Source organism: Anneissia japonica, unplaced genomic scaffold (assembly GCF_011630105.1).
Source record: "Anneissia japonica isolate Jap-2015-1 unplaced genomic scaffold, ASM1163010v1 scaffold287896_len759773_cov187, whole genome shotgun sequence".
NCBI classification, from domain to species: Eukaryota; Metazoa; Echinodermata; class Crinoidea; order Comatulida; family Comatulidae; genus Anneissia; species Anneissia japonica.
Window position 1 is genome coordinate 437,514 of NW_022739421.1, and position 18,778 is coordinate 456,291.

At 35.4% G+C, this 18,778-nt stretch overlaps 1 protein-coding gene across 1 annotated transcript; it reads left to right on the forward strand.

Annotated features, from left to right (window-relative positions):
* Positions 1-3,330: 3,330 nt before the first annotated feature.
* Positions 3,331-14,102, forward strand: LOC117117911. The gene is made up of 10 exons (XM_033262390.1): positions 3,331-3,672; positions 5,037-5,098; positions 6,021-6,315; positions 7,838-7,974; positions 9,352-9,451; positions 9,718-9,811; positions 10,534-10,710; positions 11,361-11,479; positions 12,055-12,154; positions 12,650-14,102. The coding sequence occupies exons 1-10, from the start codon at positions 3,331-3,333 to the stop codon at positions 12,754-12,756; spliced, it is 1,533 nt and encodes a 510-aa protein (XP_033118281.1). The 3' UTR covers positions 12,757-14,102.
* The last annotated feature ends 4,676 nt before the right edge of the window (positions 14,103-18,778 follow it).

The window sequence follows — 18,778 nt, forward strand, 5'->3', positions numbered from 1 at the left end:
TGGAATAGTGTTTGTTTCAGGCTATCCTGAATTCCTAGATGGCGGGAATTGAGCTTTCCCGACATTTGAAGTGTGTTTTAATGAATTTTATGTTCTTCAAAATTCTAATTTTCTAATAGCAAAAAAAAAAAAAAAAAAAAAAAAATCAGCTCACGGGTCCTGAAAAGGTAGGTCTAGAATCCTTTTCTTTTTCCCCTTCTTTTTGTAGCACAAGGGAGGGGTCAGAACCCATGATCCCCTCCTCCCAGATCCACCAATGTGAATTGCGAGAAAATGTAACTCGGTCGGGTACTGGATAAACATTCTCTTTCCCATCCTTCTCCTTCTTCCCTGCTTCTTTTTTTGCATTTCCGATCATACAAAGTTCTCCAGACATTATATATTTTTCGCCAAAAAGTGGGGGGGCCCGGGCCCCCCGGTTCCGCCGCCCATGAATAGTACCTGTAGATGGCCGGAAATGACACTTTTAAATAGTAAAATTAATTCCTAATCTTTTATCAGCTATTTTTGGCAACCACAGAGATCTAATTAGAATGCGTGATGTACGGTACCGTAGAAAATAAAACTTAAACACATTGTCTTTGATGTATTTACTTTACCTACTTCAAAACTGTCCACACGCATCTCCTGTGGTGGGGCTAAGGTGGTAAAATTTGTGGAAATTGTACCTCTAAATTGCCGGATATGACACTCTTATATAGTAAAATTCCTCATCATCAATCTAATTAATCGCTGTGATGTACCGGTACCATAGAAAATAAAACTTTGTTTTGTCTTCGATGTATTTACTTTATCTACTTCATGTGCCGAAAACCAATCTTTTCTTTGCACGCTTTTTCTCATACTATAAGGCACGCGCACTCGAGTCGCGTATTATAGGTAATTCAGATGTTTATGAGCAGAGATACCGGCATCTTGCTATAAAATAAGATGTATTCTGGCTGTAGAGCTCTCTTTCGTTAAAACTTAGGGTCATTTATGCAGTTTATTTCAACAATTTCCAGGCATATGCTCTTGACTCACGAAAGGTGAGGGCCTCCTTCCCCCATGATCTGCTTCCACTGGCGCATATGCCTATCTTCCACTGGCGCATATGCCTATACATATTGGCAATCACAAGCATTTATACAAACTCACAGTATTCTCTACACACTTTCCTTGTTGCAACTCAATGGCTAAAGTACAATCCCGTTCTCGGTTATTCATGTTTCTAAAATTTAACTGTAATTCGTATTAAGATACAAAATACAATAGTTTCATCATGGTTTAAAATGTTCTGTATAATGAATAAACTGCTATAAAACAATATGATGTTCATTTTGATTCTTTAATTCCACAGAAATTTCACTTGATTTATACATTATTATTATTTGAGAGCAAACGGGCTGAGGTCACATAAGATAGCCATTTATATTGTAAAGTTCTTTCAGGGGCTTGCCCTTCACGGCCCCGGGCCCCCAGCATTTGGTTCCTCGCTTCGATCAGAACACTTGTACCCCACATAATATCACGGACCCACACTCTATCCTCAACCACCCCCCCCCCCCTAAAGAAATATTCTGGTGTTAGGCCTACGCCACTGATTTGGATGCTTGAACTATGACTGTGCAAAGGTTCACGGCATGCAGAGAACTAAAGGGTAGATTAGGCATACACTAGTACAAAGAATGTAGGACAGTATGCCTCCCTTAGTTGTGATTTCAAACCCGGACGCGTGAGCAAAATATACTTCCTGATTTATTTAGTTGTTTGAATTCTTTACATTTCGAATTTATAATTAAAATAATATTTCGCTGTGTTGATTTTGTTTGCAAGTTCCTGTTTTCAGATTTGTGCAGACCACTGTTTCCACGGGTATGGATGGGATGATGGATTTGACCTCAGACCATGACTTGCAATACGCATCTTTGGTTTAAAAAAGAATTACGTGACGAATTATTTAAACAAGGCTCTGTTGCATAGCGTATCTACGGGAATACGTGTGGGGGACGGGAGGGGGCTATAAAGAGTTTGCGTAACCATCCCAATGGACATTTGCTGAACCAAACCGTTACCCTTAGTAGTTGAAAATTACCTCATATCACTGCTTTGCCAGTGTCCTTCACTTAATCAACGAGCCACTGCACTTTCCCCTAACTCACCTTTCATTTTTTTTCTGTGTGCTGTGATCTTCAATTTCCGTTAATCAGAAAGCACGCATATCAATTTAAACATCAGCAAAAGATCATATTTGTACTATTTTTAATAACTAATTTGACCATTTTTAAATGAGTTATTCAATGATTTCATAGATTTTCTAAAGGAGTTTTCAGGCTTCATGACAGATTCGGAACTAAATTTGAGTAGTAATTTAATCCATTCATCTGAAAAATTATCCTGTTTGAATCCTGTTGAAATCATGTTGGAATAGTAACGGGAAGTGCGCTGCTGCGAATCCAAACATTATATCACAGTATAGTATAGTGGGCCTGTATCATAGCGATCATAATTTCGGGGGCCTTAATACTAATAGTTGCATAGGGTATAGTGGGAACGAATGAAAACACAGCATAATGAAGGAGGAGACATTTATCTTTCGTTTTATATGTATTTTATTTCATAATTTTATATGTATTATATTAAAAAGAAACAAAAATAACGGTAAAAATATACGAGTTGTAAATTAATGTAAGGCCTACTAAAAGCTGGACATATTTTGGCTTATGCGGATTACTTAATTAATTGGCAAGTCATTTTGAAGCGAGTTTGGTCTGGCGGACAGATTTTGGCCACGGGCCAAATTTGCCCTGACAGTCCAATCCACATAATCCGTGACGGAAGTATAGGCTTACTGTATAGGTTTCCTGGTTTTACATTTTCGCAATATAGAGAGGCCTAACGTGGCCTGTCAGGCCCATGACGTGCGCTATCTTAGTAATAGAAGGGAGGTATAATAAACTAAAATCAAATTTGTATCAATAATAATAATCAATCAATAACACTACGGCACTTTAGATAGGCTTTTCTTTTTCCATCTTTATTTCAGAGGTCAAAAACATCTTTCAATTTTTTCCGATCATATAGTGGTGTAGAATAGTCTTTTGAGAACATTTTCCAGAAAAAATTAATGTGATACGACCCTCCGTTATGTAGTTATGAATTTCTCTTTAAGATTTGTAGAAAGGCGTATTAGAATGTAGTGGTACATGATAAATTCCTCACAAGAAATAATACTACCCCATTTGTAGAATGGAATCGTCAATTGTTATATAATTGTGGTAAGACAAACAGCACGGCTCAGTATTGAGGAAGACTCATCAAAATCTGGAGAAAATTTGCTAATCTGTTATCATGGAAAGGAGAAATAGCACAAAGCGATGCCATGATGAAAAACATGTACAAGATGATGGGTTTAAGCGCCAGAAGTCAATATCTGACGATCTCAACATGCAAACGTTAGTTATGGACGATCCACAACCACCGTTGCCAGAGGAGGAGGAGGAGGAGCAAGTGGATGGTCAGCAGCAGCAGTTGTTGGCGATAGAGGAGAAGATATTCCCTACATGCAGAGGAAATGATTTTGGTGCTGGCAGATTTCTGGAAAATATAGGAGAAAAGGTCATTACACTTTTCAACAATCTTCCGGGAAAGCTTCCCTTGCATATTCATCATCAAAAACCTACGAAAATAAAGGTAAATATTACGTAGACAGATGAAGTAGGAGGAATTGTGCAATTTCTCAAGGTAGCGTAGTGGAAAGGGAAAGGGATTATAAACAAACATTGCAACACAGGGGTCGCAATTCTCGCACTCCCGTAAACAAGCAAGAATCTCCCGGAAATAAACCATCTCCTGCAAATTCATAATATTTGCATGTTTTCACTGCTTTATTATCATGTGTCTCATGGAAGTCAGAGCCGATTGTTATCGCAATGTACATGCAGCAAAATAAAATGAAATGTTTTAAGAATGCTCATTAATTAAATACAATATAACCCTGGTTCTTAATAGGCAGCCCGCCGGCCAAATTTGGGCCACGAAGCAAACTATTCTGGGCCGCGAGAAAAAATTTTAATAATATATAAAAAAGATTTATAGAAACTAAAAGTAATAACCATTCGATGAATATATTTTTTTAATAAAGTGAAGGGCAATCACAATACTGGGCCAATGTGAAGTAGAGGTGACCACACCCAGATCTATAATTGAATCCTTTACCAACCAATCGACAAACGCCAAAAGATTGGTAGTCTTAGTTCAGCTAAATATGACATAGCAGATTAAAAATAATAACTTTTCCATAGACTTGTTTTCATTATGAGTAGACCCGAGATCTTACTGGCGAAGAGTTTTTAGGCTTTAAATCCCTGGTATTTGGTGGATATAGGATGGGTGAAATTACAGAGAAAATACCTATTGTGTGCCAAACTATTAAGTTGAACAAACTTTGTTATGATTGTATTTGTTACGATTATACCTGAAACTTCATGTTTGGTTTGAAAATAGGCCTACCAGGGAGTTGTTTTATAGACGCCAGACCAGGTAACAGTATTAGGCGTAAATGATGAGAAGCAAACATAAGAACAAAAGTCAATATCGTCTGTTTTTGTAACTTGTAGTTTGTCAAGATTTGAAGGGTAATCTTTCTTCACACAACATTGCAGCATCCATTTAAGATAATGAAATATCAAATGTTTTGTAACGGTTAACAAGGATGTTTCTAGAAAAGAATTGCTTAACTTTGCAAATTATATTTAGATTCAGATTATCCTTTTTTGTCATGACGATGTCGTGAGATTTATTTTCCTTGTTACATATGAGGAAAACAAATAAAGGTACATCAAAATATAGAAAAAGTTAGTTAAATATATATCAAACACATACAAAAATTAATGCACAAAACAAGATGAATTAAATCAATATATAAAAATATAGATAATGAAATAAAATATCCAATGTATACAGTTATTCAGCGGTTGAAGTCGGAGTTGTATAAACGTATGGCCGATAGTAGCCTATAATTGAGTTTTTGAATCTGTTCGTTTTTTAACTTTAAGTTAACAGAGTCTACCAGATCTATTTACAACAATGGCATCATGCAATGGATGAGTTTTCTCTTGTAATATAATCTTAAATTTCTTAAGTAAAGCTCTATTGCACAAAGAGTCAAGATTATTTATCATTGCTTATTAAGCTGCTTTCCTTTCTAATAATTTTGTGGAGTTTATGACGATTTTCGAGAGTTGATTATACCAAATAATAGAGCAGAAAGTCATAACAGACTAGAAGACAGATGTGTAACATAATGACATGATACATGGGTTAACACTGAACTGTTTCATTTTACGAAGCAAGTATAACCGTTGGTTACACTTGGAGCTAATTTTGTCAGCATTAGTGGTTCCAGTGGTAGCATTAATAAGATGGTAATAAGCAGCGCGTATGTTCCCAGCGAAATATATGTAAATATAGACATTGATATACGATCAAAATAATACACAGTTGACGTATTATAGGAACATAATTTTTATTAGGCACGAATATTTCGTCCTGTCCTCAGGACTTTCTCAACGTGATATTCGTGCCTAATGAAATTATCTTCCTATAATACGTCAACTGTGTGTGATTTTTATCGTATCACATATACATAAAAGACCTATATTTATTAATATAACACAACCGTCCACTACACTGTGTTTCACGCTTAATGCGATCCTCAGGTAGACTGAATATAACTCTGTACTACACATAGGCCTATATAGCTTTCAATCATCAGGTGGTAGGTAGATTTTCCTATTGTTATAGTGGCGGGATTTGGATATTAGTTCAGATCTTTTATTTAACAGATTTATTTACTACGCGTAGTAGACGGTTCTGTTCTATTAATAAATAAATAAATATTTGGCTCTTGCAACAACTTGCAATTTAGCACTCTTCGCCGCTTCAAAGCACATTTAATTAGTTTATATATATATATATATATATATATATATCCATGTATATATATATATATATATATATCACATCTTAATATATACAAGACATGAGTTGTTTTTGAAGGAGGAGAAGAAGGAGGGGCAGCAGCAGTCATTGGAGGAGGAAGATCAGGAGCAGGAGCAGAATGAAGAGGAGGAAGAAGAGAAGGATAAGGAGGGTCAGAAGGCGGATAAGGAGAGGCAGTTGTTTATGAAGGAGGAGGACATAATCTCAGAAGACTGTGTAGATTTTAGTGGTTGCAGTTTGACGAAGCCTATAGGAAAAATTGCAATAGTACGGCTTTTCAACGATCTTGCGGAAAAGCTTTCCAGGGTTTATGGTCAATTTAAACCCGTGCAGGTAATAGTATTACGTAGAGTTTGCAGTTCATGATGAGGTATATGTTCCCTGGAATTCTTCAGTTGTTCCAAGTAGGGCCTACACACATGCAAACACTCCTGATTTGACCAGGAGATTTCTGATTTTGAGACTTGTCTCCTGATTGAAAATCGTTCTCCTGATTTTCCCCAGCTTCTTCTGATTTAAGAGACACCTCATGAGAGGGTACACTCCTCATCCAAACCTACCCCCGACTTGGCCTCCCGCCCTCAGTTGGCGTGTAGCGCCAAAATACTAAAAATATTATGCAGAAACACATCATATCTGATCTTTTTCTACTGATTTTTATTACTCAAATGTTGGCATGTATGCAAGTAAGCCTACTTGCCTACTTATATATGCGCTGCAGCAGCTATGGGAAACTCATACTTCTAGCCTAGCCACAGCTTATTTCCTGAATTAAATCGCTATGATTTTTTTTGGTAGGTCGTATCATCAGATACAAAATGTGCCGTGGATCAATTTTGGTGGACTGCTTTATCGTAGGCTTATTGATTGTATTTCTATACCCATTTTTTTCCTTAGGTAGGTCTATGTCCCATAACAATGATGTAAGATTAAGTACAAGACTTAACAAAACACAGGAAAACGGATATCGGTGGTAGACATGCCTATTATCCGATACGGTATATTTGTTCCGGGGATTTACTATGTTTTGTCATAGCCATTTTATGCCCACTATTAGAAATAATATAGTCGATGTAATGTTTTGTCTTGTGATTTCAGGATAGGTGAGATGTGAAAAAAAAATACAAAAAAACAATTCATTTTTCGATCTATTCACTCATTTACAGCACAGAGCTCATCATAGCAATAAAAAATCAAAAACAAAAACAGAAAAAAACTAATTCTTTAATTTGCCGTATAAATTGTTTTACGTTGTGAAATACAAACTATTAGGCCTACACCTGGGGAAGAAACCTAAAAGAAAAAAGGAACGATCAATATTCTGCATAAAATCCCCGTTAATCGAACATTACGGTACATTTTGTGCGATGGATTTTAGCAGTATTTTTTTTCTATTTTGAATTCGGATCCGCCACTGCCTTTCGAAATTGCTCTCAGAGACTGCTGTGCTCTTGTGTTTCACTTTGTAACAAAAACAGAAAAAAAAACTAATTCTTTAATTTGCCGTATAAATTGTTTTACGTTGTGAAATACAAACTATTAGGCCTACACCTGGGGAAGAAACCTAAAAGAAAAAAGGAACGATCAATATTCTGCATAAAATCCCGGTTAAGCGAACATTACATTTTGTGCGATGGATTTTAGCAGTATTTTTTTCCTATTTTGAATTCAGATCCGCCACTGCCTTTCGAAATTGCTCTCAGAGACTGCTGTGCTCTTGTGTTTCACTTTGTAACTTGATCCTATCAGTCAGTTCAGTGACTTATGTTCACTGTTTGATTTTCTTTGCTTAGCTTCTTGAGCTTGTTTTTTGCACTGTTTATTAATATAATATAGGTTATGCTTTATTTTACAGGACGACGGTGGTGCACCCCTACATATGATGAGCAGCTGTGGTACACCTGTATCGCTTGGGATGCAGCTTCGGCAGTCTAATGAGGGATTCGACGTCTGTCAAGTGAATGAGAGGAGTCTCATAAAAGACAAGTTAAGGTAGGAAAACTGGCATCACTTCTTTTAATTAACAGAAGGTCTCAGACGTCTTTGAATTCACCCTAAGAAATTTCACTTATAGTTTATATTGTTGATCATTTGGAAGCATACAGCCGATAGGGAGGAAGTGCCTCGTAACACATCATACAAAAATGTTAAAATCATTAAATAAAGTGAAGATCCAATGACCTTAGCTTCTGACTTCACACCCAGATCATCTGAGGATATCTACCTGTACCTCTGAGCCCGTATTTTTCTATTGAAGTTGTTAGTTGGCGGTAACAGGGTCTATAACGAACAACAGAGTGAAATATACATAATGTCGGCAATAAAGTGAATACAGTTACTATAATAGTCTTTAAACGAAAAAGTTATTTTTAAATATCAATTGTTTGGAAAGGTTCCCTAGCCGGGACAATTAATTTGGGCACTATTTCAATCAACAATAATTGATAAGGTTGTCAAATGAAGTGGAAATAATAATAAATTTATGTTTACTTTAGAAGATGCTATTCAGATTTGTTTTTCAAGTAGATAAAGCAAATTTAAACACCAAGCATGAGCTTTTTTCGTTCCATGTTTAAAAAAAAAACACTACAAAGCACTTAAAACCACTTTTAGTTTTGATCAGCATTTGGAGGTTTTATGTCGGTTACCCTCTAATTATGTTGTTTGAAGATTATTTGTAAGTATGCTTGATTCAATTAGGCCTACTTTATAATACAGCTGAGACTTTTAGAGTACTTTCGAACTTATTCAGCCCCATTTCGTAAGGGATTAGATGCTTGGAGAAATGATCTGGTTGGATTTTATCTGCGATATACCCATGTGGTTAAGTGGTATGACACTCGCCTTAAGGAGTGAGATCACAGGTTCAATTTCCTGCCAAGGGCCACTTTTGTGATAAGGAACTTTTTCGTTGATAGTTTATGTCCGATGCGATGTTTACATCGTTGTAAGTTTTCTCAGGAACTCTTTCCATTACTTGAACTTTTATGGGATTAAAGCCCTCTCCAAAGTATTTGACGTGCCTAAATGTGGTCATGATGACATTTCATATCATGACCATATATGGGCTCATCATGACTATATATGGGCTCATCATGACTATATATAGGCACATCATGACCATATACAGGCACATCATGACTATATATAGGCACATCATGACCATATATAGGCACATCATGACCATATACAGGCACATCATGACCATATATGGGCTCATCATGACCATATATAGGCACATCATGACCATATATGGGTATACATCATTTTTTTCTCAAAAACAATTTGATAGTCTACACATAGCTTAAACATAAAATATATTTGAAAAAAATTGGTTGATCACAATCCAACTATTCTTTCTGTTTTTAGAGTTGGAGATAAGATCATAAAGGTTTGTGGTCTAGAGATGGCTGATATGAAAATTGAAGATATTCAAAAACTATTCATGCGTAATAAATCGATTAAAATTGTGAGTTAAATTTTAAATCCTTCGTAATCATTTAATCATTCGTAGATTCATCATTTATAATGTGATGTGAAATGTTGCTTACATTTGTTTTCAGTATTCATATTATAGTCTCAGTAGTGTATAGGATAGATCAGAATGATAATGATAATTAATGAGTTTTCCTCGATAATTAGCTTTAGTAAAGCCTAATGGTCTATATTCAATTGATGTTGATTTTTCAGAATAAAACGAATAATTTGTTTTTGTATTTTTTAAATTTTCTATAGACTATCAAACGTAGTATTCAATTGGGAGAAGATTGTGTCGATGGAAAAAATGGCGTTCATTCATTTGTACTCAGCTGCACACTTGCTGTCCAAGGTATCAACCATTATCTTCTTGTAAGCATTACATGGCTTTTGCCTACGACTACAATAGGCTGCTTCCACATGAGCATATTACCCCCATAACGTAGACCCATGCCTCCGTATACCGCATAATGTTATGCACTTAACACCCTCCTGATTTTTGTCTATTTCTCTCGATATTTAACTTTCCTAAAACCTTTCGAAAAAATATTTTGAGACACAAAATTTAGGTCTCAGATGGCAAAGTCACATATAAGCCCTACATAATGTGTCACATTAATCGTGATAGTGTGATCAATTAGACCATGGACTTCATCATGAGTGTGATATCATATTGGCCATGGCGAAATCACACAGCCGCCAGGACAATTTCCCCCCGGACCCCTCCCCCACCATACGTTAAATAAAACAAGAATTTGAATACAAGGAATATATCAAAATTTACATCATCTATTTTCTTATAACTATGAAATTAAATATGAGAAGATGTAAAGGGGGAAGGGAAAAAGTCCTGGGGAAATTGTCCTGGAGTGGGGTGGCAAATGACCGGAAAGCAAAATGTCACAGGGAGAAAATGTCAGAGGCGAAAAAACTACCATTCGCAAATGTCCGGGGAATGTCCGGCGAGGGGAGGGGTGGAGGGGAGGACAGCAGCCTCTCACAGAACTTAATATATAAAATAAAAGCTTTGTGTGCTTCACATATTGATGTTAAATTTGTTTGCTTATAAATTAGATGATGGAGTGGAAGTGTTTGATGTTAATTTTGAAAGATGTGGCAAGTACCAGTTAATGTTTCACAGAATGCAATCTCGGATGTGTCTCTTCCGCAACGACTTCACGAACGGTAGTCAGGCTTATTTACGTTGCAAGAACGCAACCATCGAGGCCGGTAAATTTCATCAAACCATGTGTAAGTATGTTATAACCGAACTATCATTTAGTTATATATACATTCGTTGGTTGGTTCATCAATTAATGAATTCATTCATTTATTCATTCATTTTAATTTTTAAAATATCAATGCATACCGTATTAATGTTATGTGCTACTCACTTATCTATCTGAACCTGTTGTGCCCCACGTTTGAAAAATTCTGGATTTGCCCCAGAATAATTCATTCATTCATTCATTCATTCATTCATTCATTCATTCATTCATTCATTCATTCATTCATTCATTCATTTATTCATTCATTCATTCATTCATTCACTTATTCACTCATTCATTCATTCACTCATTTATTTATTCATTCACTAATTCATTCATTCATTCACTCACTCATCCATCATTCATTCATACATTTACTCGTTCCTTCCTTCCTCCTTTCCTTCTCTATTCTTCTTTCCTTCATTTATTTTCTTCGACAACGTTTATATTTGCCTTACTGCAATGTTTTAATGGAAATTTAATGTATGCGTATAACGTATACACAATAAGGGCTTGAGTAAAATGCAGTAGTATTTTACTTATTTTAATTCAAGTAAATTATTCTTGCATTTCAATGTAATATTAATTTCAAAATAAATAGTATTACATTGTTGCTACCATTCTTATTCACAGCAAGCTTTGAAGTCCGCACATTTATCAATTTAAGAGATACGACAAAACAAGTCTGGATTCTGGGGAATGAGAGTAAGTTTATAACGGCATCCGGTGATAGGAGTAACATCGAACTTACTGTAAGTTATCATGGTGTAATAGGCCTACAATATAGTTTTTCATCTTTAATGATCCGTTCCGCTAAGCACCACCCCTTCGATTGCATATTGTTGCTAAAATTAACGATTTATATTCAAACTAAAAACATTCAAAAACATTCTTACATTTACTATAAAATGTGTCTCCCGCCAGATACACTGATATTTACTTTTTTTTTAAATTCCAGAAATGCTATTCATACGCCTATATATCTGTCTCTTATACACATCTAGATGTGTATAAGAGACAGGCCCTACATAATGTGTCACATTAATCGTGATAGTGTGATCAATTAGACCATGGACTTCATCATGAGTGAACATGGTAAGTAACAACGAGACAATAGACAACTAAAAGCTACGCCTAAAGCACGGGGAAGTTCTGCTTAATTCGAAATTTAGGAATATTAAAAATACCATTAAAAATATCCATGTAGAGTACTATTATAAGTCAACATTTAATGATTGTTACACAGTCTCTTATTTACATTTTATTTTACTCGTAATGTGAGAATATAACACAATCCTTGTTTCTTGTTGTTTAATTCAAATCATAGGATGGACAAGTTGGACCGCTAATAAGCTGTGATGGGCGTGCATTTATTTATTCCAAATATTCACCAGATTCATTTTCATTAGAATCACTGGAACACCCTAGTAAGTAAGCTCAACATACCATGATGGTTTCAGTGTTAGTGTGCAAATTAATCACCACCATTATATTATTATTTTTGACGAGTGAAATTAAATAAATTTCAACTTAAACTTGAAGAATACATTTTCATATTCTGTGCTTAATATTCTTGAAATAATAATAATAGGCCTAATATTAATAATGCTCGAAATTATTATTATTATTATTATTGTTGTTGTTGTTGTTGTTGTTGTTATTATTATTATTACTTAATAATATTAATTTAAATTGCTTTCCGGGGTCAAGAAAGGAGCGGTCATGTTCTGTCCATGTTCCCGCCCATCTTTTCACAACTATACACGAAAATTGTACCGTTGAGTTAAAACTACACCAACATTGCCCAACAGAGTATGAACTCATGTATGGACTCGATAAGAAGAGTTGCTTTTTTGCTGGTACAAATTAAGACACGTAAACCTAAGATGGTTTAATATCAATGCTTTTGTCATTTCTTTTAGAACATTATCTTGGAATTGACGGAAATGAAGTAAAACTGTTATATTTTAATAACTTTCCAAGCGATGATGATGAAAGGAAATGTAAACTGGAAGTCAAAGCCGTATGATGAAGTGCAAGGCGATTACGCAATGGCGTAAAAGTAGTGCGAAATGAGAATTCATTGATTTTGGTTATCACTAAGTTTTTACGTTATTTAAGTTATGGGGTTTTCAGATCAGATGTTAGGATCAGCTGTGTTGTGAAATGCATTTTACAGACCCAAACTGCTTTTAGAAATAATGGACAATTTCGCTATGCCCAGCTGCTTGGATACTGTTGCTATGGTCCCACAACACAACAGTGTAAAAATTATACGCAAATAGTGCGTTTGTGGGACAACACGTGTGCTTGTTAGCCATGCGCGTCTTCCAGGGCCTGTTCTGATTGGTCAGTTTGTAAGTTTGATCATGGTTTGATTGACACACCGGATTGACCCATTAAACTTTGTTTTTGGTAAAGAACTGCTGAAATATAACGTAACGTATTATTAACAGAGCTGAAATTTATCAAGCGTAATTTATTTTGGTAATGTATATTATAGAGCTTAAATCAAACATATTTTACTTTGGAATATCCGTAATAAGCGGCAAGTTAGATGGTATAATTTGTTATTTTAGTTGTTTTCTTAGAAAACATTCGATTACTTTACAATCATAATTATACTATACGTACTGTACAAATAATTATAATCAACATTTGTAAGTTAATGACAAAAACAAAAAAATATTGTGTTTTACTATAGGCCAAAGTCTAATAGGTGGCTAACCCCGTGTATTTTGATTAATGATTAATTAATTAATGGTTAATTAATTAATGTCTGAAGAGTGCTGTTTTCATCGAATATTTATTTCGGTTTCACTTGAAGAAGTGAGATGAAGTTTTTTTTAAATTTCTATTGATATAAACTATTTGTTTGCTGAGAGCCAGACTCTAGCTTCATGTAGATAGCAAATTGGGAACGGTACGTCACGTTATTACATTTAAAGTTAAATAGTGACAGTGGGTAACAGAACGATGACATCAGGAAGAGTAAACGTCACACCGTTAGCATTCCAGCACTACTACTACTACTACTACTACTACTACTTTTATATTTTAGGTATAGGTTTGGCTTTAAGGTCAACGAAAACTAGTTTGTAGGCAAATGACGATCATGAGTGTAATGTATACTGAATGTTTAAAAAATGAGAATATTGAGTTGAATAGTAGTTTTACCCGGGCCACCTTTCGATAATGAATATACACCTGTGGAAAATATACCGGACCGGAGGAGAATACACAACGGTGGGCTCAAAGCTTTTTTTCATTTCATTTATTCATCAATTACAATTAACAATAAAATAAACAAAAAGACAAATAATACAAAGTAAAGCAATATTCACCGCTGATTCGATGTTCTGTTTTCGTTTCGTGTGTGAATATTGCTTTACTTTGTATTATTTGTCAGTTGTCCTCACACTGAGGAAGAACACAGGAGTGTTTTAAATATTTGTGAATTAATAAATTATATTGCTTCTAATATGTCTACAACTCATAGCTGTTTTATATTGCTGTCTTTCTATATTTTATATATATATATATATATATATATATATGAGAGAGAGAGAGAGAGATAAATAGTTGTGTATGTAGATAAATAGTTGTAAAATCTATATATATTGAGTGAAGACAAGCCAGTTTGGGCAAGGGGAGAAGTACCGCCAGCTCACTGACCCCTGCTAAGTGGATGAGATTTGTTTGACTTTTGTTTAGTAATCTTACCATTGATTGGAGGGAAATTTGTCGGAATATCACGAGTAATACCATGCGAGTTGCAACAGCTCTATGTAGGCCTATATATCGCCTATAATACAATTTGGTCTGTAAAAATAAAACATAGTAAATAAAGATATACGGTAATTTTTAGTTCTATTAATATATATATATATAAAAATTGAGAGTCCCGGGTGCCCCTCCCACGTCGGGGAGAAAATCCATAATGAATTTTCTACATATTAGTAGACTAGATTAAATCAATTTCTCCTAAATTAAATTGTCATATTTTTCGGGGGCTTCTCCCCTGGAGCACTTTCAAGAAACTTTGTACGGCCACTTTGCTCTCGCCGAGGACATCGCGCTCTCGCCGAGGACATCGCCCCCTCCCCCAGTCGGGAACCTCACTATTTATGACACCAGGCTAGTTATATGAAGGTCGTGGGTTCAATTCCCACCCGAATCACTTGCGAGATTTTTTTGCAAGTATTGGAACGTACTGAGTATTCAATAGGATAACACGTCAGGTGGGGCAAAACAAATCTCTCCAGAGAACACTGTTACATAACAGTATACAGTCTTATATTTATTATATTTTATTACAGTAATATTCAGATAGGTCTTAAAATAGTAATAAGCCTCCCTCCAGTTAACGAAAAGTTTTTGGACCGCCATTTCATGGTCTTTAACATTATTTGGCCTTTAGTTAAAAAGATAAATATTAATTTTGGGCTTCAAAAGGCGGTAATCGATTGTAGTGGTCTTGGTTAATTAGAAGGAGACCTGCTTATGCCTAATATGTATTAAGTAATAACAACAATTTGCTTTGTAGAAATATTGTATCATTGTATTTTTTCAATTAGCTTTATTATGCAATAGATGTTATTAGGTTTGATATTTTACTACATTTAGCTTAGAATAATGATAACCCGTTTTTTAATTAGATTAAGTTATTTTTCTGAATAATGGGTAATGGTAATGGTTTGTATATATTTTGTGGTTATACTTTATATGTAATTTATAAGATTGCAAACAGAAAATGAAAAAAAAAATCAATTTATATTCTAATCGCTTAATATATAGGCTTAGGCCTAAGTACGTTATTAACTTAAAAGTTAATTGTAACTTTCCCGTATTATTTTGTGTAAGCCATTATATTGGCTAATAATGAATATATTAAGATAGTTTTGTAGTAAAATATGTGTGAATCAGCGAAAACTATTTTCGATTCGTCTTTGGTTTAAAGCTACTAAATTCTAGTCCATTTTACGTGAGCGTCAAATCAAAAATAAATCAAATCAAATCAAATCAAAAGCTATTCAAACTGTCTTTGTTGAGGTTTTCCTCTTGGTTATTTCTGACAGACACTGTATGTCATTAATGGATTGCCCTGTGTTGCTATTTGACGTGACTTATATGTATCAATGCAAGATACATAAGGCTTAGTACCGTTATGATGTTGCTGCAACTTTTATCATCCATTATTAATGTTCATAACATTACTACGATAACGATAACGAATACGTCATTGTCATTATCATCATTCGTGCCTAAAACACTTGACGATATGTAGTAGGAGCTGAATACGATGCTTGTTCATGAACAAGGCATGAATAGACTACGTTATGACAGGCATGCTACTGTAGTGGAAGGCTTGTCTAAAAAAAGTTACAACGAAACTACCGTATTCTTTATCGTTATCGTGAGCTTGCGAAACCTTCCTATCGTCAACTTGTTGCGATTACGGTCAGCTTTAAGGCTGTGTTCACGCTGGAGAAGTTATACGCGATGACGCTAACGCAAGCGACGTAAGCCTTTGCGTCAACATTTTTGTTCTAGTGTGAAGAAAGTTTAAACTTGCCAGCATGATGTAATGTATACGTGCGAATTAATATAGCGCATTATACCGAAGTGTCTCAATACACTTAAGAAGAAAATAAATAGGCCTATGTGGTGATAACGGAAATACCCAATTTACAATTTATTTGGGTCGCGACATTTTTTTTAACTTCCTGATATATTGATCAGGCGATAAAAATCACTATTTCTTCCTTCCTGAAGTCGATGGATTGAGTGCAAAGAAAACTATTCAAAACGAAGGTCTCACGCAACTCAACTGTTCATTCAAGTTAGGCCTACCGTCTCATTACATGGTGTATCAGCCATTTATTATTGAACGATGTATTTGTATAAAAGTATTAAGCTACAGAGAGCACTTTGAAAAGACAAGACAAAATGTACACTTCCACAGGAAGATAATTATACTATTACGTAATAGATCACATATTTCTTTTTAAAACTAGGCCTATAGACATAGAGCGTTAAGCCAGTTTTCCACTAGGCGAATTTATTCGCGCGAATCTAAATCGTCGTTTCAAGCGCATGCGCATTCACATTTCTATCGGAGTTTTGCCAATCAACCAATCAGAGCTCAGGAAGCGAACCGACGCTTTCGATAAATTCGCCTATTGGAAAACAGGTTTGACCCTTCCAGCGTATACTGAGTAAATGAAAATAACTTGACGCTTTTATCAGCGAAGTCTCATCATGAGGCTTAGGGGGTGGGGTTTTTGGTCGTTAGAGAAAGTCCTGCCACAGGAATTGAACCCAGGACCATGGGATTAGAAGGGAAGCCTCTCAATTCTAAAAAATAGGCATATCTGATTATATACATAATGCCACACTACCACACAACAACATCGATTTCATGTTTATTTAATCACTTATTTATTATCCCATCCAACAGAAAACTAGGCCTACAGATTCGCCACAAGCTGTGGGAAAACATACGAACAACAGATAACAGATTCAATATGAACAACCTGCGGAATACTATGGTACATTCTAGGCACTGCTGCTGCTACTTGCTACCTCCTACACATTGGTGTATCTTGAACTATGCCAAAGTTCAGACTAAACACGACGTACAAACACAGAACTGAACAACAGTTATGCAAAGATTGAAATTAAAAAAACGTGTGTACAATTGCAATAGAAGTTTTTGTTCAAAAATATTTGTAGATTGTATCTTAACTGTGACAATGATTCGATAACATCGATACACAAAAACGGAATAACAATGCAGTTCGCCCAATTCGAGACCACCATTGGGACCTGAAAATTTGGGGTGGTCTCGGGGTTGGTCTCCAATTAGAGGGCTGCTTTGTGTTAAAAGGTTGGAGATTGTTATTTGGGTCTTCGAAAAAGTAGTCTCGAATTAGAGGGGTCTCGGATTTAGAGGGGGTCGCGAATTGGAGGGTGCACTGTAATTGAATAGATACATTGACAACGTTCTTGTATAGAATTTAAAATCCTTTATATTAGATAGTCTACAAGTCTACACTATCACAGTACTGTATTATAGAACATAAATACCCAATAAAAAAAAACTTTTGAAAATTATATTTCAATGAAAGTATTGTTGTGGGACAAGGCACGTATGTTCTACCTGTGCTCTAGAAGGCCATTTAAACAAAGCCTTACTATACAGTCTTACTCTGCTGACAGTCTTAACAGTAGGCCCATTTATGTAGAAGCCGGTTGAAATAATTCATTACAGTACTATTTCACATGAAATTAACTTTGGGTTTGAATCCCGATGTGGAAGTACGTTTTTCTTAATGATCTTCATCAGTAACTTTTAAACGTGTATCAAGAGTATAGGCCTAATAAGATCACCACTAATCGATTGTTTCAGACAGTCAACCAGTAGTTTTATCTCAAAAACCATGGTCTACCGAAACTTTATTTATTTTATTCAATATTGATACTTGCCACGCAAACCTCTAAGAAATATTTTGTATCAATGGTATTATCGTGGGAAGGGAACTTAGGCTGCGTAGTCGCAATGTAGTTGAGAAAATGACGTGATAGTTGCTGGGAAGGATGAGCCCCTACCGAAACATTATACTTATGAGTAGGCCTAATATGTTGTTAAGCAATACCAGAAATCGTTATGTATTACAGTAGGGCCTATAGACGAAAACGATTTTTTAAAAAAAATAAAAGATAGTATTTTACCAATTGTACAGAGTCTTTCTAGTTTAAATACCTATACATTACTTAGCAAATATCCACAAAGAGACGGGGGCTGCAAGCATTTTATTTTTAGGGTGGGTGAGAGCTTGCACTCCTCACGCCCCACGCTTCCCTCACCTTACGCCGGGCACACAGTCATCCGACGAATTCATGTCTGCTCTTTGCCATCGTTTGACGACACGACGCCGTCTACTGATTGTCGGTGGCAGTCTGAGCGGATCGCCAATAAAAACGATTCGTTGGGCGCACGCAACGAATATATATATATATATATATATTTTCCTGTCTCTTACACACAT